The 25,715-nt window shown below is 38.0% G+C and overlaps 1 protein-coding gene and 1 pseudogene across 11 annotated transcripts in view; both read right to left on the bottom strand.

Moving 5' to 3' along the window:
* EYA4 (EYA transcriptional coactivator and phosphatase 4) overlaps positions 1-25,715 on the bottom strand; it is a 264,919-nt gene that overhangs the window by 215,849 nt on the left and 23,355 nt on the right. For all 11 annotated transcript variants that reach the window (XM_034990685.1, XM_034990687.1, XM_034990686.1 and 8 more), the window contains one exon: positions 20,347-20,445. In XM_034990685.1, coding sequence (XP_034846576.1) covers positions 20,347-20,379 — 33 coding nt within the window. In that variant the 5' untranslated portion in view covers positions 20,380-20,445. The remainder of the gene's footprint in view (positions 1-20,346; positions 20,446-25,715) is intronic.
* LOC118001634 lies at positions 20,867-20,996 on the bottom strand (annotated as a pseudogene).

Below are 25,715 nucleotides of genomic sequence, written 5' to 3'. Positions count from 1 at the left end.
CGTACCTATGAATACTTTACAGGTAAAAAGGACCTTTCTAGTTTAGATGATGACAATGATAAAGGTGATCCCCACAATGCCATAACAGTTATATTTACAGAAAAATTTATGGCTTAGAAAGCACAGTCTCACTCTGCCCCCCTTGGGACAGGCAGGGATGAACATTACAGGTGAGGAAGGAGGCTCAGGGGAGTCAAGGTGCTACAGACAAAGTGACAGGTTAACTGGAATACTGAGATGGGGGCTAGGAACCATTTTTCCACCCCAAAGTCAGTGTCCCTCCTAAAACACTGTTGTCTTTTCTTGTTCTTTCATAAATTATAACCACAGTATTCCATCATCAAGCATTTCTGAGAGATTCTTGGTAACAAAATTTACCTATCTCTCAAGTATTTTACATATAAAAAATGGAAAATAAAGTCAATAAAATACATTTATATTATATATGTATATGTATTATATACATACATGCATTTCATGTATATTATATACACTCTACTAAGTCCATATGCATATTTGTGTGTGGATTATAATAGAAAAAAATAGTGCTACAGGTGATATGGCCTCATAAAAGACAGTATTATTCCCTTTCAGGGCATATATTTTTTTAAATAAGTAAAAACCTTCACATCTTTTAATGGACTTTTAGATTAAAAAAAAAATAGCATAGTTCTCTGATCACAGATTAGAAGGTGAGGTCATGACAAAGACAGAACTGAATTTCTACAAAATAAAGTGAGAGAAACTGAGGACCCTGTGGACAAAGAGAAATTCAGAATACCTAGAGAAGATGTGGAGATGCAACAGGGATGAGAGAGAGACCATGGGAATCTGGAGCAAGACAGAGACCTCCAGGGAGAGATGACCAGTGACCACTGATGACCATTGAATTTCTATAAATTGGGTTGTGTGACAGGAGGTCTCAAGTTCTTTATTAAATTTATTTCACTGTACTCACTCTAAAACCTCCTCCAGTTCATAATTATCTGCCACCGAAACTGCCTTATGATCATTGGAGTAGAGCAGCAGTAACTCAAAAATTTGTGGGCAGTGTGAGGCAAAGCTATGTGGGAGAGAACAGTGCCCTCCTGGTCTAAGAGCCATGTTAAAGATCCGGACAAGAGCAGAGAAGAAGGCAGCTGTGTGGACTGACTCATGAGCACAGTGGCTCCAACCAGCTGATTTGGGAAAGCTGGAAGATTCAGGGGAATAGAAGGCACTGAAGCTACAAACATGTGGGGTACCACTCCATTGTCTTGTCCGCCCTGTTCTGCTCACTGACCTGAATATGTGTTTCTCAGACTCTAAGATCTGTAAGAGTATGATCTGCAGAGTCTAATTTGAGAAATATTAAGTAATTAGGTTAAATAAATAAATGTTGACACTTGTGGATCAGTTGGCACCAATAAAATATAATTAAAAATGCAAACCACAGTACTAAAATTTCAGAGAGGTACTTAGTTATAAGGTCATGGGTCATTCACAGGACCCAAAAATGTGCACAGTAATTGTTTGCTCAAATATATAATACTTTAGAAGTTTTTCTAAAGAACTTGAGCCCCACTCCCTCAAGAAATATACCTACAGATCCCTAGGTGTACAGATCCCACCATGAGAAACACCGTTCTGTATCATTTCTCAGTCATAATGGACATAGAGTCATTTCCATTTCAGAGGCATCCTGTCCTCCAATCCAACCATGACCCAAAACTCACATACACTTCTCTTTCTTCTAACCTGATTTCTAACCTAATCACTTTAGTAGAATCATACTCTTACCTATTTCCAGGATCTCTACATATGCATGTCAAGTAAGCACCTGTGAAACAGTCATTCTATAAATTCTATAGAAGGCACCATCCTACAGGCCGTGATAGATAAAGAGTAAGGCATGGGCCTGCCTTAAAGAAACTTAAAATTTGGGTGTGGAGGCCTAAGAGTCACAAATTAATACATAGTCTACCATATAACTCAGTACAGTGTTCTACAACTTGCACTCATTCTTACATTGCTTTGCATTTCTAGGATATATTTTACAAGTGACTCGTATTTTATGATGTTACCTTGCTTCTCAAATTAGGGTTTAGGAAACATGCTAAAAAAAAATCACAGGATTAAATACAGCACCTCTTCTTGGGGCATGAGTTTCACCTATGTTTGGGGCTAGGGGCGAGGCAATGCTCGAGTGAGAATTTAACTATTAAGTTTTTAAATTTTACTTTATATTTTCCCCTATAAAGATATAATACAGAGGAGAATACAAAATGTGAATGATTTTTTTTCAAAATCAATCATAAGCCTTCCATGAAGTTTCCTTTGAGATTTTCTATGGACCCCTATAGATTCCATCCTCAACTTAATGTAAAGAGGGATAAGTGGGGTCTACTCTCTCAGTTGCTATTCAACATTGTACTAGAGGTCCTAGCCACTGCAATAAGGTGGTAGAGAAATAAAAGGCATTTTGATTGAGGAATAAAAAAGTAAAACTATTCACAGACAATATGACTGTCTACACAAGAAAATCCAATACATTAGAACTAATAATTATTTGGCAAGGTTGCATAATAAAAGATCAATATGCAAAGATCAACCTATTGCCATATACAAGGGATGAACAATCAGAAATTGAAATAAAAAACTTTCACAATAGCATCAAAAATATGAAAGACTAAGGCATGCATCTGAGCTGTGCAAGACCTATATGCTGAAAACTGTTAAGACACTGTTGAGAGCAGTTAAAGAAGACATATAAACGGGTCAGAAGACTCAGCATTCATTGTTAAGATGTCAATTCTCCTCAACTAATATATAGATTCAATGCAATGTCAATCAAAGGGTTTTTTTTCTTTTTTTAATTAATAAACTACTAAGACCAAGAAAATGCAGGACTTAGGCTGGAGAAAAATACCTACAAAGTACATATTTGATAAAGAATTTGCATCTAGAATATAGACATACCTACACACACACACACACACACACACATTCACACAGAAAGTTTGCTATCTATAAAATATACCCCAATAAAAACTTAAAAATTAAAACAAATAAGGCAATCTCTAGTTTCAGAAGGATTCTTATCTCACTTAAAAAAATCAGTTTTGAGAAGCATGAGATTATGTGATCCTTAAGGTCAGGAACTAAAACTTCTATTTTTTTCTTTCCCTTCCACCAGGGACTGAAACCACACGCACAAGGCTTAACAGATATAACCGAATAACTCAATTCAGAAATACAATTATCTCACGAGCAAGCAGCCTGGAAGGAGGATGTGTCAGGCTTGGCAGCTCAATAATTTCCTCAAGGATGTAAGTTCTCTCTGCCCTTCTGCTTGGCCATCTTTAGCATTCTGGCTTTTCATTCTTAGGCTTATCACCTCATTGTCAGAGAATGGCTAATGCATCACATTCTCCTGCCACAGCCTCCAGAGCAGTAAGCGATGCAGGATGAGAGAAGGAGTCCTTCCTGTGGCTCTCTATTTAGATGAAATAAGATCTTTCCCAGAAGTCCCTTGGGTCACTTGCCCAAGAGCAGACCAATCATTGTCAAAGAAGACTAAGATTACCATAAATCTGGCTTCAACCAATCAGACATCTAGGACAGTGAGTGGCCCTCAACAAAATCGGGATTCTGTTAACAGAGAAGAAAAGAGGTAAATGACTGGCAGGCAACTGAAAATGTCTTCTACAATTGTTGACTAGTAAACAGAAATCCTGAACAGCTTTTTACATTACTTAACTCTCTACTCTTCATATTCTACTAAAGAAGCACGAATATGAATGTTTGTTTATTCAGAGTCTCCCTCCTCTCAAAACAAGCATTTCTGGTGGTTTATAAAACTAATGATGTAATGTATGGTGATTAACATAACATAAAAAAACAAGTTAAAAGACATAAAAAAAACAAAACAAAATAAGGGTAAATAACCTAAGCCCAATTGAAAGAAAGAGAGAGCGAAGTATGGCATCCTTGCTGGTAATTGTGAAGTGTGCCAGAACACAGTGTTTGAAAACCCACCACTGCCACTGAGCACATAATGATTTCTGAATCTTAAATAAAAATGGAAAGGAAAACATGCTTAATCAAATAGGTCTTGATGTGGACAGTACAGAATATGACACAGTCACTTCCATTGCAATGCTTATCATTTCACTTTTTATTAGTGACATTTTCTTCAGAAACAATGAAAGTTAGTTCACACTCTCTGTGCAGTAGGGCCCGATAGTTGGGTTTAGTGTGAGAAGCCTCAGATATGTTTTATTGAGATGAGACATCCTGGCTAACCATTTTCTATGTATTATAAAATACAGGAAAATGAATATGACAGGGATTCATGTGGACTCAAATTGGTCTGAAATTTTTAGTGAAGGTTTCTCCTGTGTGACTTTGAAAAAAATTCATCAGTAAGAGTTCCCTACGCTCAAAACTTCAACAAATGTTGTAGCTGAAAGCTCTGGGACATGAAAAAATCAAGTATGCTGGAACACAGCCTGAGACTCAAAAACCTAGCTTGAATCATTGTTCTACCACCAACCAGCTATGGGGTCCTGAGCAACCTCTTTAATGCTGTTTGTCCTTAGCTTACTCTGATTACACCTATGAAATAATAGAGTCAGACAATTTGGTCTCTGCAGTCTATTCAAGCTTTAACAAGCAAAGAATCTGCCAAAGGGGCAACATTTAGAAAAAGGACAAAACTATTTAAATAATTATACTTAAATTCCTAAGAGCTTTTTAATATACATCCAGATACCAAAGGATATTTTATAATAATGTTTCAGAGTAAAAAAAAAAAAAAATCTTAACAAAAAAATTTTCCTTTTTCCTCAATTCCTAAATTTGTTACTTGTCCCAGAGACAGAGAAAACCAGGCACTGGGAGTACACTTTCCTCCCAATTCCTTGCATAGGTTGATACACTCAACCTAACAGAATCTAACAGCAAAGCAACTTCCAGTTTAAGATTCCAATATTAACATTCAATCCATGTTCATGTGACAAACAATATCCCAAAGTCTTTCCATTAATTCCTTTAAATCTCAAGCTTGACATTAAAGCTTCAAAAATGAAAATAACCCAAATACATTTCCAATGTCAGTGCAATAAACAATAAATGAAGGGAAAAAAATAAGTCTAGTATCCAAACATTTAACCTACTATAAACCAGAGGTACTCCTGGGTGGCTCAGTCATTAAGCATCCGCCTCCAGCTCAGGTTATGATCCCAGGGTCCTGGGATTGAGCTCCACATCGGGCTCCCTGCTCGGGGCGGGGAGCCTTCTCCCTCCCCCACTCCCCCTGTTTGTGTTCCCTCTCTTGCTGTCTCTCTCTGTCAAAAAATAAATAAAATCTTAAAAAAAAAAAAAAAACTATTAAACCAGAAATGTTCAGTGTAAAGTTTACTCCCTTGAAGATTAGCAAATTCCTTCAACATTCTAAAATAATTATACATAAACTGAAGTTATTATTAATGATTCCTGATTTACTTCTGCACAGTAACTTAGGCACAACAGAACGCGTCTGAATCGACCACAAAGTGAGCAGATACCATTACTGTAAGTCCCATGCAAATGTTCAGCAGATGGCATTCCAGAAAGACCTCTGAGCACTGATGGTAAGTTACCTAAATATTAAATACTTCTTCTGATTTTTCACAAAGGGTTTCAAATCATAAACTGTTTTCCTAGGATAATATGGAAGTTCTTTAATTTTGAGTGACTTTCAAAATCTAAGATACTAAACAAACAAACAAAATGAGAAAAAGGAAAAAAAAAACAGCCTAGCTGGGATCCCAGCCAATGAAAACTGAATTTCAAAGAAAAAAAATAAGAAGTCCACAATCTCACAATGAGGATGGAAACAATCACCCCAAACATGGATCAGTGCAGATATTATTATACAAATCAGAGTACTGGAGAAAGGAGGTATAGTCAGTCTTGGGGTGACTAGAAGAGTCTCATGAAAGATACACAGGCACACAGAGTTAATAGTACCCTGACATTATTTGTCTCGCTCATCTCATGCAAATGCTCTCAAAACTGAAGTTGTAAAGGCTTTTTATTTTATTTTTTACTTTATTTTATGGACATTCAAGCTCACTTCCCTTAGTACTGATATCTGAAACACTGTTAGAACCTGTGACATTTACTCTGTATTTTTCATTACTGAATGCCCTAACTATGGCTATATATAGTTAAGCAACATAGAAAAACATATAATGTTATAATGTCTACCAACCTGGCAAAGTTCTGCATTTAAAAACCACTGATCACACATATGGTAGTTACTAAATACCTATATTTTATAAAATTTGTGAAGTAAGAAAATTTTGAGGGAGACAAGAGTTACGTAAAATAAGAGTATGAAACTATAAAGTATAAAGACATCCTGAGCAATATGAAAAACAACCATAATATATTTTTCAATCTTTGTTGAGTAAGTATTTTAACTTCCTGTGCACAACTTTAATCTATTGTTTAATTCCGGGTCAAAATGAAGTAACCCAAATATGCACTCTGTTATATAAAAGGCCCAGAGGATGAAATTACATCTCTCTCTAATAAGATCCTTTGAAATCCTATACTAAAGTAACTTCGCAGCCAAATTATTTTTCTTCTGTTAATGCTGATTGAGCAATAAATAATAACTAGGAGAAAAACAAACATGTAAAATAAAGTGTTTCACACCTTTGCTTGAGCTTTCTTAATTGACCCCCATCTACCAACTTTCATACAGCTCAAAGGAAGGCAATTATTTCCTCAGCCTCTAAATAAAGCAATAATTCAACTGTAGTTTTCCGGGGGGCAGACTTTAATTTCAACATGTTAAAAAGCTGTATACGAAAGTATGCAAATTTTAGTGTTGAGGTTGAAACAAACCAAAAAATCTCATTTCACAACACAGTGCTGTTGTGATGGCTTAGCTTGATAAGGTGCTCAAGCTTCTTAGCCTCCATTTTTGCATCTGTAAAACAAAGGATTTGACCAGTGTAACCTCTAAAGGTCCCACCACCTGTAGAACAAGTCCGCAGTCTTCCCTAACAAGCATGGTAATATGAAAAGGAGATAAAGTGGGCAGGACACAGTGCAGAAGAAGTGTGAGTGTGCTTTTGAATCTTCCTACAGATCCTGGTGTAGAAAAACCAGCAGAGACCCCCAAATCCACCTAAGCCATTTTTTAATGAAAAATAACTGATACGCAATATTATATTTGTTTCGGTGCACAACACAGTGATTTGATATTTATATGCATTATGAAATAGTCACCACAATAAGTCTAGTTATCACCTGTCACCATACAAGGTTGTTACAACCCCTTTTTAAATCAGTAGATTGAAAAATAAATACCATCTATTTTATCGTCTTCAGTCTACCCCTTCATATTATTTCTGGTGTAACAGATCTGTGAATTAAGGATAAATGTTAATAGAAAAAAAAATGGACACAGATCAAAGTTTTTTTCTTCTTATGTATGAAAACTTATAACATTTCAAAATTTTGTTGTTGTTGAAGGCATGAGTCAGGGAGGAAGACTAAAAAATATAGAGCATTTTCCCAGCAGATACACCTCATGGTTTATATTGTTGGCTCAGGAGCCAGACTGCCCAGTTAAAATCCTGCTCCCCCACCTGCTAGCTGGGTGACCCCTCCCCTATAAACTGGCAGATAATAATAGTGCCCACCTCATCAAGCCATGAGAATTAATTGAGTTAATATACATAAAGCACTTAGAAAGCCCAAGTGAGGACTACTTAAGGGTTAGCTGTGAGCCTCTGGGGCTCACAATCCAGTTATAATCCACTGGCCATGTGTGTCCACTGTAGCACTTTGGGCAAAATAATGAAAGCCAAGGAAAGTAAGTAGGCAATGTTTGTCCTTCCTTTTTTAACTCTTGTTTATTGTTTTTGCAGACCTTCTACCCTGCTATCCTGGTTCCTGCCAAGAGAATTAACGTAAACTTAACATATTAACTCTTGTAGGGGTATTTACATTCTACAGAAGTCTGGGAGAGAAATCAATCCTCAACCCAAGAAGATATGAAACGGTAGAATTTCATGTACTTTGAGACAAGTACTTTTTCAGTCTGACTCTATTGTCAAATTTGACACAATCACATCTAAATAATAGGCTCTTCTTTTCGTTGGAAATACTGATATCCAAAGAAAACACAGCAAGCAGTTTCTTCCAGAGATGAGAGGCATTTTCATTAACCACAAAAGTGTTTGTTTTCTCTTGTCTCTTTTTAATGGTTTCAATGTAAAAAAAAATAAACTTCCAATGCTAACAACACATAGTCTTTAGTCCTAGCCAATGTGACCTACTTTGCTAAAGGAAAACTGAAAATATCTCTCAATAATCTATGTAATTGAGTTCTAAGAGATCCTCTACCACTTTTTAAAGTAATAGCTATTGCTAATCTTTTTTATACCACTTAAGTATTTAATCCTACCATGCTTCCCTCCACTTCCTGATCTTGTCTGAACAAATGTACTTCCCTCCTGTGTTACTAAAAAACAACAAATGTCAGCAAAGGAGAGCACCTTGGAATATTCAAAACTACAGGTATTCTCTACCATTTTCAAAGTCAGAGAGTGCTCTCCCTCCCCCATCCCAACGTTATCTTCTTCATTCTGACCCCTGCTGGGTTCCATTGTCGCTCCTGCAACCACGTGAGCCCACTGTGCCTTTGCCCATGTCAGCAACCACACACAAGCCTCCTCTTGTTTGGAAAAAGGTGCTCCCTTCAATTACTGTTCTGTTTCTCTTTAAACACACAAGCTTTCTCTTACTTCCTCCTCTTCTCTGGACTGAGTCTCTGAGATGTCTCTTCTTACCACAACTCAAGTGAGACTGTATTTCAAAGTGCCCCCAATGACCTTCTAATCAACCAATGAGAGAGCTTTTTTCTCAGTCCCCATTCTGCTTGACCTCTCAAAATGTCAGATAGTGATGACCAATTCCTCCTAAAAATTATCTTGGTCCTTAGCTCTAAAAACAGTATTATCCTGATCTTCCTTCTGTTACCCTACCCCTTCTGTCTCTCCTGACCCATCTTCCTCCTTCTGCTTCAGAAACATGGTATTCTCCCAGGTTAATCCTCATAAACCAGACATCATTTCCTCCTATGTACAGCACCTCAAGGAAAATACTGTTCTGCTCAACATGGCCAGCCCAGACATCTCTTCCATGGTACAACAGAGCTTCCCTGGTTGCTAGTTTGACACGTTCTCTACAGTTCTAAATTCAAACACATCTTTCTTTTTCCTTGAGTCACTGACACTTACTCGTGAACCCTCTTACTAGTATCTCCTAAACTTGAAACTCCAGGATAATCCTTGCCTTTCTTTTCCTTCTCCACATCCACCATTCACCATTCCTCTTATTCACTCTGTTTGGCTGGTTACCAAGTTCAGCAAAGCTTTCTCTTCAAGCTCTCTTCCTTGATTCTCTCCTTGCTTTCTTTCCACTGTCACAGCATTAGTTTACACCAGGAGCTGGCCAAGTATGGGCCACAGCCTGCCACATGTTGATGTAAATAAAGTTTTATTAGAACACAGACATGACCATTCATGTATGCATTGTTTATGGCGGCTCTCACACTCTACCAGCAGAAATAAGTAGTACGGAGACTTGATGGCCAGAAAACCCAAAATTATTTCCTGTCCTGCCTTTTACAAAAAAATTTGCTCCCCTGATTTAGGCCCTTCTCGGCTCACATGTAAACTGCTTCAAGATCTCCCAAACCATCTTCCATGCCCAGTTTCACACCTTGACTAATCTTCCCACCATCCGCTTAATTTTCCTAAAACATCATTTAAAAATATTACTCTCTTGCTCAAAAATTATGTAACTTTCCATTACATCCAACATAAGAGTCCCAAAAGACAGTGCAGTATCTTACACATCTCTATACTTCATATAGTGACAAACATCATGCTGGACACAAAGCAACATGTAAATATCTAAGCTTGACTTCAAAGATCTTTTTTTAGTCTGGTCTGAGGATTTCTCAGCTAGATTTCCCACCACTCTCCATCTTCATTCCCACAAAGCTTCTGATTCAGAAATTCTAATTCATCCACAGTTTTTGTACAGAACTTATTGTCTTCTATTTTACACTTCGGAGTCTTCACTCCTGCTATCTGACAGGCCAGGATGGGTCTTCTTGTGTCCAAACAATTTTCTCCTCTTTCAAGATCCAGTTAAGGTATAACTTAGCCTATCATAATTCTTTTCTTTACCTTTCTTAAACTGCATAGTACTTATTATTCTCCCCACTGCTAACTTGGCAATATTGTTTTGCTTTCTTACCTAAATTCTGTATGAATGCGTTTGCTTTTTCATCCCAGTTCCCTCAACAGTTTAGTACAGCATATCACAGTAAATGTTCAGATAAACTTCCTCAAATATTTTGCAGGGAACAAATACATAAGCAAATAACTCACTGAAAGCAGACATAACAAAGACCAGTGATTCTTGCCTCCACCCAGAAGACATTTGTCTAATCTATAGCCATTTTTGATTGTCACTAAAGGGAGAAAGTAGGGGAGGGAAATGGGAGCTACTGACACCTAGCGGGTAGATACCAGAAAAGCTTCTGCACATTACACAATGCACAGGACAGTCCCCCACTGCAAAGAACCATCTGGCCCAAATTGTCGATAATGCTGAAACTGAGAAACCCTGAGGTAGGTCAATTCTTTGCTAATTCGTAATGCCTAGAAGCCTCATATCTACAAACACAGCAATCAGAAAATAGTAAATATTTGTTGACTAATTTCTAAATATTTATGGCATTGTTACTTGGATCGAAGCGCAAAGAAGTGAATGACGTCTCAATACTTATTTAGCTGTATCTCTTCCTTGAGAGAGGCCAACCCAGTAACCAGTAATGCAGATATAATATGTGATTTTTGGAAAATTTGGAAGAATCATATCGAAAGAAAACTTACTGATTGTGGCAACATGCAAGTATGGCATAACTCAGTATTTATAGGTATTATGATAGTAAGATCAAGCAACCACCTTAAGTACACTGTTGTCTCTTTAACCTCTAAACGTGTGTGCCCCAGAATTCAGTCCTTTTAGTTTGTCTCTATCTAGGCTTACTCTCTTGGTGATCTCAACCAATATTATTTCTTTAAATATCACAGATACACTGAAGCCTCCCAAATTTATATTTTGAGTCCAACCTTCTCTCCTGAACTCCAAATGGTTACATCTAACTGACTTCTTAACATTTCCACTCTTATGTCCAGTATCAGGTCAAATTTAATATGTCTCTATGAACTCAGTTTCTTAATATACTCCCAGAAATCTGTCCTCCACACAGTGTCTCAGCCATCAAGCATCATTCAATCTTAGGGCTCCGCCATCTTGATCTGAAGCGTCCTCCTCATTCTTCATGCTAGGGGAACATACGGACCAAAGAATCATGCAGCAGCTTCTCACTGCTTCCACCTGGAAATGATACACACATCACTTCCCTTTGCATTTCATTTGCCAAAGTCCTATGGCCCTATCTAAATGTAAGGAGGCTAGAAAGTGTAGTTCCCAATGCACCAGAAAAGAGGAGTATGAAACAGCATTGGTGAAAACACAGTGATGTCTCTGCTTCCACGCCTAAAACTGAACTCCTGGATCTCCACCCTCAGTCAGTTCCTTCTAAGTTAACCTATCTCAGTACATGCCATGTCATCCTTCCCACTGCTCCGGATGAAGACCTTGAAGCCATCTTTGACTCCTTTCTCTCACAACTGACATCTAACCCATCAGCAAGTCCTCTGGCTCCACCCTCAAGACATACCCTGAATCCAATCACTTCACACCACCTCCCCACTACTATCCTGTCCATTTCACATCTGGATACTTCCAACAGCCCAGTTTCTACTCTTGTAATCATACTGTTAATTTTTAACACAGCAGGCAGGGTGATCTTTTAAAAACTTAAGTTACCTCATGCTGTCCCTAAGCTCAAAACCCTCCAACTGCTTCGCAAATCGCTGAGGTTAAAATTCAGGCTCTTAAAATGGCCTAAGAACCCCTACGTAATCTGTACTCCTCTATTTCACACTTCCAACCCGATTACTTCTTTATTTCCACTTGTTTTCTCCACCACTGCCACCAACATCAGCCTCTTTCTATTCTTTGAACATATGAGCTATGCTGCCACCTCACAGTTTCATAGTTGCTGTCTCCTCTAACCACAAACCCACTTTCCCCACATACCCACAGGGCTCATTCCTTCACCTTCTCCAAATCTTTGCACAAATGCCATTTTCTCAGTAAGATCCCCCTGACTCCTCTTCCAAAACTGCAGCCTTCCCTACCCACCTAACTTGCCCCCAGATCTTCCTATCCTGCTCCCTACTTTATCTGGTTTTCCTCCTTACACTTACTATTACCCAACATACTCTACTTGTTTACTATTCATCTCCCCTAACTAGAATATAAGCTCCATGTGAATAATAATATTTGTCCATTTTGTCCACCATGGATTTCTAACATCTAAAACTATGCTTCAAATATAGTCGTTCTTCACAAGTATTCACTAAATAAATTAGTTGCCACTGTCCAAAACTCATTTTAAGATAACTTTAGAAGCCAGGGGCCTGGGTGGCTCAGTCAGTTAAGCATCTGACTCTTGGTTTCGGCTCAAGTCATGATCTCATGGGTTGTGAGATCAAGGCCCACATCAGGCTCAGCGCTCAGCAAGGAGGCTGCTTAAAGATTCTCTCCCTCTGTTCCTCCCCCTACTTGTGCACCCACGGGCATGCTCTCTCTCCCTCTCTAATAAATAAACCTTTAAGCAAAAATAAAATAACTTTAGAAGTCGACATAACATCTTAAAATCTTATATTAAACTAAAATTGGGGGGAAGACAGAAATGGTGTTTATATTTATCTTTTAATCCTCAGTTTAGCAAATTTCCTGAAAGAGAACAAGGAATCTTTAAATATTTCTTTAACTGAATTCGTCGAATTGTCCTTCAATTTTCATACATTCTGCTATCTTATGACTGTCTGTTCAAAATATTTAGTAATGAAGATCGTACAGTAGATTTGTACTCATGGGAGAATAACTTCTATTTCCCACCAAGACCCAGGGTATTTAAACATTTGCTCTTTACTTGAATAAGCTGAGATCAAGTTGAGTTTTAATGCATCATATGTATTGAAGGGTCTGAAAACCATTTAAGTTGATCAAAGCAGGTAAGATAATACATTTTGCAGCATAGATTCTGGAAGAAGACTACATAAGCTCACATCCATCAGCACAGCATTCTAGCTGTCACAACCTTGAATAAGATCTCCAAGTTCACCTTCAGTGTCCTCTTCTTTATTTTTTTTCCCTTTAACTTTATTTTTTTTATTGACATATAATGTATTATTTGTTTCAGGGGTACAGGTCTGTGATTCAACAGTCTTACACAATTCACAGCGCTCACCATAGCACATACCCTCCCCAATGTCCATCACCCAGCCACCCCATCCCTCCCACCCTCCTCCACTCCAGCAACCCTCAGTTTGTTTCCTGAGATTAAGAGTCTCTTATGGTTTGTCTCCCTCTCTGGTTTCGTCTTATTTCATTTTTCCCTCCCTTCCCCTATAATCCTCTATCTTGTTTCTCAAATTCCTCATATCAGTGAGATCGTATGATACTTGTCTTTCTCTGTCTGACTTATCTCACTTAACATAATACCTTCTAGTTCCATCCATGTCACTGCAAATGGCAAGATTTCATTTTTGATGGCTGCAAAATATTCCATTGTATATATATGCCACATTTTCTTTATCCATTTATCTGTCAATAGTGTCCTCTTCTTTAGACTAGAGTTATGACAGAGCCTGCCATGTGGGGCAGTTTAATGAGATGAGTCACATAAAGCACTACCAAGGAATACAAGCTCTTTTCATTAGCCAACATTTTCCATTTGCTGTATAACTTACAGCAAAAGTTACACTACATCAATTGTCCCATTTCTCAGAATTATTAAAGCATGAAAGAAATAGATTACATTTATATCATAGACAGTTATTTTCATTTTAATTGTTAAGATAGAATCATTGGACAATCAATAGACCACATGTAAGTTGTAAATTCAGATAAGGGACTTTTGGTACCTAAAGATATTATGGCTCTTATTTGCACCTCTACTCTCCAAACCAAGTGCTCAAAGCTGCTGACAACTATCCAGCCCCGGATCAGTAGGTGTGAGGCTCTCTGCCACTCCTCCTCCTGACCAAGTCCATGGCAGGCTGCACTAAGTTGACAATGTTTCTCTTCCACTGAGCCAGGAGGTAGCTTTAGGTTCCTTCTCAACAGGGGCAACTGCTACCGACTGATCACAGGTGACAGAAGAAAAGCCTAACATTTACTTTCCACATCATGGCAAATAGTATGCAATCACAATCCATATTCTGTATAATATGGGGCTCTCCTTCTCTGTATACAAGTGTATTCCAAAATTTGTGAGAGGTTTTAATAAAATTAAACTATAATTTCAGAAGGTCATAGAAGATAATTCATGGAATCTTCTTATGAATCCTTATCAACTCATGCAAAAATTTAGAGATTCAGAATTAGAAAATTATGCAAATTGAAAGAGTAAGCCTTAGTGACTAATAAAAATTAAAAATTAAATTTACTGTATCTAGTTTTTAGGTACTCTATTATATAATTGCAAAGTAAAGATATAATTGGCAATTAGGAGTTACAACAGTTTTGAAAGTGGTTTAGCATTAAGCAAAATTCCAATGAACTCTGAAACATACTGTCCAATTGGATGGTGCAAAAAATACATGCTGTGAACATGATTCCTTTGACTAGTTTAAAGGCCAAGTTCTTCCTAACAGATTTGTAGCCTCAAATATAATCTGATTTTGGTTAGATTAGAATAAAATACATTGTATGATAATGCTCAAACTGATTTAGAGTATCTAAGAAAAAAAAAGCAATAAAATAATGGGATTCCAGGATTTTGACAATGCCACATTATCAAAAATGAAAAATCAATTTAAACTGAAGGTAATCAAAATAATTATTTTATAGCATGGTGTTGAAACACTGACAGAAATTGGTGATTCTGAAGCTCTATATCGAAAGGATAATTTGGCTGACATATCAATTCCAGACAACAGCTAAAAACTATCCAAAAGACTCAGAAAAGAGCACAGGTTTTAAAGATGGGCTAGGAGCTATAATCAAAAATGAGCCACAGAATCTCTAAGAACAGAGAGCTGAGGAATAATCTAAAGTCATTTACTATTTTAAGGGAGACAAACTGAGACAGAAAAGAGATTAATTTATTAAACTAACTCTAGAATTTTAATTTGCATTATTAAGTTAGTAGATCTGATGCAAAATTAAATACTATCAGTATCTACAAATATATATAAACTTCTAAAAACACCGCTGCAACATATATCTAAGACGGATCGAATGGATGTGAATTTAGACCTCACTAACCGAAATATGTCATCAATAATGAGTTAAGTGATTCAAGTTAAGTGTAACAATGTTGACATATGTAGGAATATTCAAGCCCTATTTAATGTCTAATATTAGGGAATGCTATCCTACAGTAAAAAATTCATTCTTCCTCAGTCTGCTTAGTACTCATTAATGCTTTATTCCATAACACACAGTACTTAATTCACAAGCAACATTTTTCTTCCCGAACTTCTAGCTTGACGATAAATTTAGGCAATACTCCCTCTCACTTTGATATGAATGAATAATGTGAGGGGAAAAAATCTATGGGAAATCATCAAAATAGGACTTCAAGATATCTCAATGTGTAAGGATAGTATAGAAGCTATGAAACCAACAAATATTGCTCAGTCTTTATTTGAATACAGGGAATATAACATATTTCACAGTATCAAAGGAACTTATGATTATTAGTATAGATACTGCTATGTATAATTTAGATTCATATTTATTTCTATTAACAACACTTAGTTAAAAACTGTAGTTATAATTTGATATAAAACTGCTTCTAAATAATTATGAAGTTCTAATATAGAATTTCAGACAAATATGAAAACTAAACCTTACTTTAATTGCTGACCTCTTAAAATTCCCTAGATGCTCTCAGCCAGACTGCAAGATCCAGATAAAATGCAAAAAAAAAAAAAAAAAAAAATTAAGAACCACACTTTGTTTTGATTACATGCTGTTAAGTGAGTATTATATGTTATGTGCAATTTTTTAAAAATGTAAGTGAAACATGAATTCATGAGTCAGTAATCCATTTTGAGAATAACATTTTGGCTTTCTAAAATTTATCAGGCTATTCAATAACATACTTTAGCATGTAACAGTATATAAAAGCTTTTGAAGAAAACATTCATTAAATGTCAGCAAGAATTGTGCTAAGAAGTAAGGATACAAGATGAACAAGACTCGCTATTACTGTTAAGTAGTTTATAATCCAGTAGAGAGGTAAATAAACAGATAAGATTTCAGTTCTGTGGGGTAAGTCCGGGATGGAGGTAAATGTCATTGGCAGCACCTCGTAGAGACCCCTGACCCAGCAAGGCTGACAGCCTGGGGAATAAAGAGGCACTCCAGAGGAACTGTAACCCACACTGAGTCTTCCAGATTTACAAGGTACCTCGGTGGAGCAGAGACCCATCTGGGAAGAGGTTACAGCGCTAGCAAAGACACAGAAACCTCAGAGAACCTGCAAGATTCCGGGAACCAAAAGAACCCGGAAAGAATACCGAAGAGATAGAGGTAAGCAATCAGTTGCTTCTGTGGGCTTCACTGCATGCTTGGGACTTTCCCTTGAGGGCAAGAAAGGGCCTGTGAAAGATATTAAGTAGAACAGCAACATGAGCAGGTATGTATTTCAGGAAGACCACTCTAGAAGCAACTTAAAGCAGAAAAAGACAGTCAAGAGATAAAATAGAGATCCAAAATAAGAGCTGGAGCAGAGAGAACAGCTTTGAGAGATAGTAAAATTTAAGAAGAGACAGGAGTTTGAAATGGGGATGAAGGAGAGAAGGATGAGTCCCTGCTTTCTGATTTAATCCACTCTGTAGCTGAGGACGTCATCCTCAGAGGAGATGAGAAGAACTGAAACAGAAGAGAAAGGGAGAAAAATTGGGAGAGGAGAGCTTGTGAGCTCAGTTGTCATATGCTGAGTTTGTAAACCTATGCACCTCCAGGCAGGGCTTTCTGCCAGAAGGTAACTGGATATGCAAGAATGAATGCATACTCTTTAAAGTCCATCTGAATATGTCAGGTAATTGTAATAACAGCTAACATTTACCAAGTTTCTACTCTAAGCAGGGCATATGCTAAGCCTTTCATATAACTTCTTTTTATTATCCTCCCCACACTACATATGAAGAAGAGTTTAAGTAATTTCCTAATGGTTACAAAGTATTTAAGTGTCAGGGATTTCTGATTTCAAGTCCTTACCCACTACACTATGCTGTATCATGCAAAATCCATTACAGGTTTTAGGACCAGATAGACATGGGTTCAGTTCTAATCACTGCTACTTAACAGCCAAGTGACCTTGACACTCTCCAAGCCATAGCTTCCCCATCTGTATAATGTATAATGTATAATGGTGACCATAACAATTACATCACAAGATGTTAAAGATTAGAGAGAAAATATGGAAAATGCTAGATTCAATCTATATGTGCAATAACTGGTACCCACTGTTATGTCTATGCCTAGAGAAAGAATTCCTCTATGATCTGAGAAAATTTCCTTTCATCTTATTATGAACTTTCTTTTAATTCTACTCTATTTTTTCTATATCTTAATAAAGGCTAAGTATCATTTTTCAAAATATTTGAAACATACTTTATACAATTTAATGTCATTTAAAGATTTCACTCAAATAGAAATCATTTCAATGGAAAGGGGCTGATTCAATTTTTTTGACATTTCTTATAGTGATGAATGTCAAAATAAGAAAACCCCAAAGCCATAAGTCATGTCGATGTTCTGGAAAGAGCTTTGGACTTGGAGTCAGAAGACTTGGGTGAAGTCCCAACTCTGCCGTTTACTAGCCATGGCATCATGGGCAAGTCATTAACAGTCCCAAGGGTCCCTCAGTACATGTACAAGATGCACAGATTGGCCTATATGTTCTTCTAAGTCTATGGATGCTGAAGGAGAAAGGCTTTAGGATCTTTATAAAACCAAAGCCCTTAAGTCATTAACACCTGACACAAACTTCAAGCTTCCTGTGTTTTAAACCAAAAGTGCCCACTCTTTGATGGCCTATCAAACCACACTATATATCAGGAGCTCCCAATCTGACTCTGACCAGATGATAACCCTCAGCTGGAGAGTTCAATGTGAGGTGCCGGTGGGGGGGGGGAGTGGGAGGGGAGGAGTGGAGAGCATTCTTTCCTTTTCTCAAAATCTCCCCCATTCTCACCAAAAGTTCAGTAGCTGAGTTTGAGCTGAGAAGCCAGAAGGTGACACTAGATTTCTGGTTTTCAAACCTGGATGCACATTAGCAACACCAGGAACTTAAAAAAAAAATTGTTTTTAAATGTTGAGCTCCGTAACCCTAAAATAACATTGGAGGAAACTATGTATGATTTACAAATGCTCAGTTTCACTTTGTAAAATGTCATATGAAGCATCTTGTGTAATAATCTCACTCTAATGTTAAACATAAGAACATAGTCTCTTTAACCTCCACTACACTGAAAACAAATATTCTTGAGGATACACACATAAGTAGATCACCCACTCCAGTCTGCAGGGACTGCACCTGCATTATCTCTGAAAGTTCCATGTCCTGAGCAAGCCCAGGGTCTCTGGAAAACAGGGGTAGTTGGTCAATATCTCTCTCTCTCTCTCTCTCTCTCTCTCTCTCACACACACACACACACACACACACTCAGGCACACATGCACGCATGCACACGTAGGCACACATGCACACATGCACACAAACATTTAAGTAACCCTCAGTGTGTCAGAACAAAGTATAGATCAACAGTGGCTCTCTCATGAAGCAGCACCACTAAAATGACATTACTCAATCAGGTACATACATGGTCGCACTTACAGACCTCTGACGCTACTGGGATCCATAAACAGGCAATCGCGTGGGTGACATCATCATGCTATCATCCATTTTGTTAGAGTCCACACTACGATAACCAGCATTCAAAAAAATAACTCCTTGGAAGCCCCTGCCTCCTAATTGCTATTTGTCTAGTCAGGAAATTTCTGAAGAATAACATCTCTACCATTTGACAGACTTTTTTTTATACTTTTATAGTTTTGTATTTTTTGTTACATTTTTCTATAATGATGTCATGGAAAATTAAATAATTTTACTTTATTTAAGATAATATACAATGAAATTAGGCAATGGTTGTGTCTGTTTGGAAATTAAAGACTTGGTTATCATCTTTTCTTTTAAATGAAATATTTTTAAAAACAAATTAATTTGAAATGGCATGTATTCACCAGAACATATACTCCTCTGTATTTCAAAACCAAGCTCATCACGGAAGTATTTTCTAGAACCACATTATTATACACAAATGCACTCTCTTCTGTTGCCTCGTAGGAACATCAGATCTTAAGATCAAGTCATGATCATACAAGCTACTAAAGAATAGCATCGATCTGCATAACATACCCTTGGTAGGTTCCCATGTCTCCTTACTTGTGACATCGCTGGTTGTCTATGAGAGGAAGGGCTTGGGCCATGGTTGGCTATGGTGTGCGAGTGTGAGGAAAGACCTCGCACTGACTTCAGTTCCACCCACTAAAGCATTAGTGCCATGGAGACACTACTAGTGAGTTAGGAGCAAAGGCCCTGGAAACCCTTTCCCTTCGAGAAAAGCAGAATCTTAGAGTGACTGCCACCAATCTTGTGCGTTCTTCACTCTGCAGAGAACTAGCAAAATGAGGAAGCCCGTGAAAGCACAGGAGGACTGTGGCTGCCATCCCTAAAGTGAACAAGAGGCATGCTGGTAACACACCTCCTGTTATGCTTCTGACATTCAACACTACATGCGCTATCTAAGCACCTTGGCAATAAAACCAAATAAAGAGGGTGTGCAAAATTGTTTAGACCATCAAAAACACTTGAAATGATTTAAATACCCTAGTCTTTCTACCACTGGCTTTCCAAGCAGACAATCAAGGGAGACCTCAAAATGTGACATCATTAAGCAGGAATGGCATACATTTCCAAAGGTCTGTTTTATGGCCTTAGAAGAGAATTCAAAACTCAACTAAAATATATATTTTTAACAAAACTCTTGATTTTTATGATATATTCCTTTTAGTATGATTTTGAGTGGGTTTGCCACAACTTTTTTCAGCAAACTTGAGACTGAATAAGACTTACTGATTGCTCATTTAAGTCCTGGGAGTCTTCCATGTGGTTTTCTCACTTCTCCAGCCACCTCCAAACAGAAGCAACTTCCTTCAATTAAAAGTGGATGATCTAAAACAAAAAGATGGAAACAAAGAGGAAAAATGAAAAAGTTATTTTTTATTTATTTGCAAATTACCAAAGCACAATATGATTTATGTGATAATGGATAATCCATGAGAGCATTATTTTCAAAGAACAAAACTCATTAATGTTATCTCCATATCTTATAGACCTAATGATCCTGAAAATCACATCACGGTAAAATTGGAGTATGTGAACAGCTACTCAGGAATACTATAAACAAAAACATCTGAGGACAATTTTGGAGACACGGTCTATAATAAACTATTTTGCTGAAAGAGATCTGTCATTAAGCAATGACAGATTAAAAATTAAGAGTCTGTATTAATTGATCACTTTCTGAAGCACATGAATTGAGAAAATACAATGTGTATCTTAATATGACAGCTTGCTATAAAGGAAAATTTGCCTGAATTACCAGATGACCATTATTCAGTTTTAAAGAATAGAAGGTCATAAAATACATGGTCAATTTTAATTAGCAATAATCACGCCTTGGATAAACCTCATTGGCTATAATACTGCCACTGTGCAAAGCTTACATGGTCAATTTTAAATAGAGAATAAAAATAACACTATTACAATAAAAAAAAGGTATTACAAACATATATGGGAAGGACAATTCATTAATAAACCATAGTGAGACAATCAGTTAATTATTCAAAAAAAGTTCATCTTTACTCCATACCATATATTTAAAACCTTCCAGGCAAACTGAAGTATAAAAAAGCTCCAAGAAAAACAGGCATAATTTCTTTTAATTCCCAGATGGAGAAAGATTTTGTAACACAAACAATGGAATACAAAACAAAAAAGCCAAATAACCTCTTGAATCCCCTCACACCTACATCAAAAAAAAAAAAAGATAAAAATTAAAAGATATGTGAAAATATAAAAAGAAATATCTGCACAAATATCAAACACAATAGGCTAATGTCCTTAACATATAAAGAGTTCTTACAATGCAAAGAGAAATGCACACACACCTCTACAGAAAAATGGTCCATCACCACAAAACAATGCTCACTCATTAATAAATAAAATACAATTTAAAATAGCAATGATGCATCTGTAGCCCTTCAAATCCTCATTTTAAAAATAAAAAGTTTAGAAAAAGATTTCTCACTGGCATAAATTAGATATAAAGTGCTAAACCCAAGGAATATTTAGTGCCATCGAAATTCTCTGAAGATATAATTTAAGTGAAAGATAAGTATTCCAATAAGTGTTCTGCAGAAACATTTTCCCCAGTTTATTGAAATTCAACATACGCAGGTGTTTTGCTCCATTTTAGAAACATCCATTCGTACATTCCCTACTATAACCAGGCAGCTGTGGCTTTAATTTCTTTTCTTTTCCACGTTGCAATATTTTCTACAACAAACCTATTACTTTCCTTATGAGAATACATTTTAAAAATTACAAAGGAAATTTAACATATAGCTTGTAAATTGTTTTATGCATATAAGACCCAGAGATACAGATTAAAGATTTTTTTTTTAATCTTAAGAGTTAAAAGTCATAAAATAGGAATGTAACTTGTATGTATGTAATGTGACAGTCTCCATAAGACACGGATTAAGTATACTCCAAAACTAGGGAACTGTCCTTTAAAGAACAACACAGTTTTACAGCATATATGACATGAAGGAGGAAGAGTAAGTATGAAGCACACTGAAAGTTGGGGCAGCATGTATTTGGATTCAGAAAGATAAGCAGGCAGGGAGTTCAAGATGTACAGATGTGACTTTTTTGTGTTGGGGGTGGGCGTGGGAAATGGTGACTGGAAAACCTGGGCTTCCTCCCTCTTTTGTCTCCCACTCTCCCCTTCTCCTTAAGGACTGATTCACGGCATCTAATCTGGGTCATTCATCTTCATTCTTACTGATCTCTTGCTTGCTCCTCCTATCCTTGAAGACCTCCATCCCAATCCTCAGCCCTGTGTACTGCTCCCTCCCTCGTGACCAAGACCACCCAGGTCAGGCTCGCCTTGGGTATGGGCCCACCACAGTAAGTGCAGGCCACTAGTCCCGCTGATGCTGACCTTGCTAAGACCGACACCTGCCGACCTCATGCGCCCTTCCTCCATCTTCCCAGATGGAGGTGTGGCAGATCATCTCCTTTAGAGGCATATTCTCCTCACTACCTGGATAACAGACTGGCCAATTACTCCTAAGCCTGCTGTTTAAAAAAAGTACCACAAACTGGGTGGCTCTGACCAATAGAAATTTATTCTCTCTTAGTTCTGACAGCAAGAAGTCCTAAATTAAGGTGCTGGCAGGTCCAGGCTCCTTCTGGAGACCCTAGAAAAGGATCATTCCTTGTCTCTTCCTAGTTTCTAGTGTTGCCCACAATCCTTGGCATCTCTTGGCTTGTAGATACATCACTCCAACTCTGCTTCCATACTCAACAGTATTCTCCCCGCCCATCTCTTGACTTGGACTTCTTCTGTGAGTGTGCCTCCGTGTCCAAATTTTCCTATTCCCAAAAGTACACCAGTCACTGGATTAGAACCTACCCTAAAAAACCTCATCTTAACTTGATTCCTTCTGCAAAGACACTACTTCCATATAAGGTGACATCCACAGGTAATGGGGTTAGAATTTGAACATATCTTTTAAGGGATCCAATTCAACCCACAACATACATATGGTTACCACACTAAAATGATTTTTAAGATGTCATCAAGGTTTCAATGTAGTATTTCCAGAAAGGATACCTAGCAATTAAAATAAGGATATGGATCATTAGGAAAGAAGTAATCATTTTCTAGAAGGACCACCATCTCAGGACAAGGTAATAACTCAAGTGAAATTAAAAATTAAGACTTCAGAAAAGATGTTGGAACATAAAAGAATTAAGAAAAAACCAGCCTTTTTTTTTTTGTTAACCGCCCATTGAGAATCTATTTAAGGTTCCAGTTGGGGAGCTATTTGCATTAATGTTCCATGTTACAACATAATACTTTGCTTTATGTTTCCTTAAAATTGAGATTGTTACTTAGTTTAACTTCTTTATGGTAACATGAATTTCTTTTTTTGCCAAACACGTTAAGGTACTAAAACATTATGAGCCCAGTGATTTTATATTATTGAACCAAGTAAAACTACCTAGGCTAATTGCAGACACAGTATTATTTTACATCATAATTTAGCAGTGGTTGTTATGCTAAATCTTTTAACATTTCATTTTCACAAATATATGAGAAAAAGACAGGAACACTCTTCAAATCAAGTAAGAGAAGTATTACTTCATAATAAAGATATAAAATTAAAGAATAAATAAAACCTCTTGCTGTTTTATGAGGCAATAATCTAGTTTCCAGCTCTCTTTCAAGGCCATTCCCCCAGAAAAGGTGAATTTAAAAAGGAGTAATAGCAACCTCACCCATTCCATGTTAGATTTTTTTCTCCTGCAGTCAGGTTCTCAATACATAGTAAATGGATGATATCCTTTTCTTCAATTCTGCTTTAGAAAAAGTGAGCTATCAACTCTTGTGCCTTAGAAAATTAGAATTTAAAAGAACAATCCTCCTGGTTTAAATATATAAAGAGATTCTGATATCAAGTTACAAAACAATTCTCAGAAATGGAACACGGTACTGAGGCCTGGTCCAGGCAGTGGAGAGAGCAAAGAGAAAAAGATGTTGAGAGATGCTTGAGAAATTTGTAGAGTTTGCGTGATGCAGCCCTCAGCCTCTGGACTGATCTTTCTATCTAATCAAACCTTCAGTGAAAACGAGATTGTCCAGGCAGGCTTTGCTCTGGCTGAACAAACATGAACGTGGAGGGGGGCGGCTCCCCGTGCCAGGGCTGGCACGGGACGAGGACAGAAGCTGCACATGGGAATACTACACCTCTGGATGATGCACACCCATGGCACAGCCTTCCACCAGCCATTAAAGCCAGGCACCTGGGCTTTGTCACTGACTCCTTGCCCACTCCTCTCCAGTTCCGGAAGCTACCAAGTGCTATCAGTACGTCATAGTGCTCATTCAAATCTCTCCATGCTTCTCTCCTCGCTGCTGCGACGGTAGTTCAAGCCATCAGGGGCCCTCGCCCAGATGGGAAGCAAGAGCTTCGTGAGGGGCGCCTTTCCTCCAGAGCGGCTCCCTAGACTTGACTTTTCACAGTGCAGTCAGAGTGATACTTTAGAGATCTAGCTGGATTCTCTTAAAGCAAATCAGAGCTTTACGCCACGTGTAGGATGAGCCCGAAATTCTTTAGTCTGTCCTACTTGAAGCTGGGGCAGTGCCTAGCAGAATCCCATGAAGGATAACCACGAGTCCACAGCCTTTGCTCCCTGGGGCCATGGCCTGTCCCCAGCGGGAGTTCTGAGGGAGAGCTCCACCTTCCTTCTCCCCCTGGCTGTGTTCCACTGTGCTCTGCATTCCCTCCTCCTATCACCCCCGATGCACTCACCACAGTGCCCTGCAGCCAAGGTTGGGAATGCAGCAGTCTCCTGAGAGGATGTGTGCACAGTCCAAACTCTGCCGCAGTACAAAGGAAGAAGGAGTGGGGAAAAGACTACAACCCCCACCCACGTGACAAATGCCTACTGTATCCTGAGGGAAAGGTGGAAGACGACCTTGTACAGGGTTGTCCATACCAGTGCCAGGTGCCAGCCCCTGTGCAGACCCTGAGATGTGGAGGGAGGCACATGGATAAGGACTATCCCATAACCACCATCAAGGCCCCCTTTAAACTTAGGTGGGGGCTTTGAAGAATCTATGTACATGTGCAGAATTTCCTGGGCCAGGGGATGGTGGCCTTCCATTACGTTCTACCATTCAGAACAGCTAACGTGTTGTTTGACTTTCAGATTTTCAAAGGGCAGGTACATTTTCGGAGACATATTATGGACAAAATGACACTTTGCCCACATGGGGCTATATTATAAATATACTGATCCATATCCAGCAGTCAGCTCCTAATCCATTAGACTGCACAGTTCTTCCACAGTTACACCAAATTGCTTGTATCTAACGATGCATCACAATCCCTTCCTATTGCTTAGGATGGGTGTGTGGGAAGGTATCAGGCTAGTCCTCTTTCAGTGGCAAAATCTCTGGGATATAAAACTTGGGCATGCTTGGGGTGCCTGGGTGGCTCAGTTGGTTAAGCCTCTCACTCTTGGTTTCGGTTCCTGTCATGATCTCGGGGTCGTGGGATCGAGCCCCACATCGGGCTCCGTGCTCAGCGTAGAGTCTGCTTGAGATTGTCCCTTGACCTCTCCCTCTGTCCCTCCACCTTCTTGTG

This window comes from Mirounga leonina, unplaced genomic scaffold (genome assembly GCF_011800145.1).
Source record: "Mirounga leonina isolate KUSES-001 unplaced genomic scaffold, KU_Mleo_1.0 Mir_53, whole genome shotgun sequence".
Classification (NCBI taxonomy): domain Eukaryota; kingdom Metazoa; phylum Chordata; class Mammalia; order Carnivora; family Phocidae; genus Mirounga; species Mirounga leonina.
The sequence above is the reverse complement of the archived record's forward strand: the minus strand, read 5'-3'. Positions and strand labels throughout refer to the sequence as shown.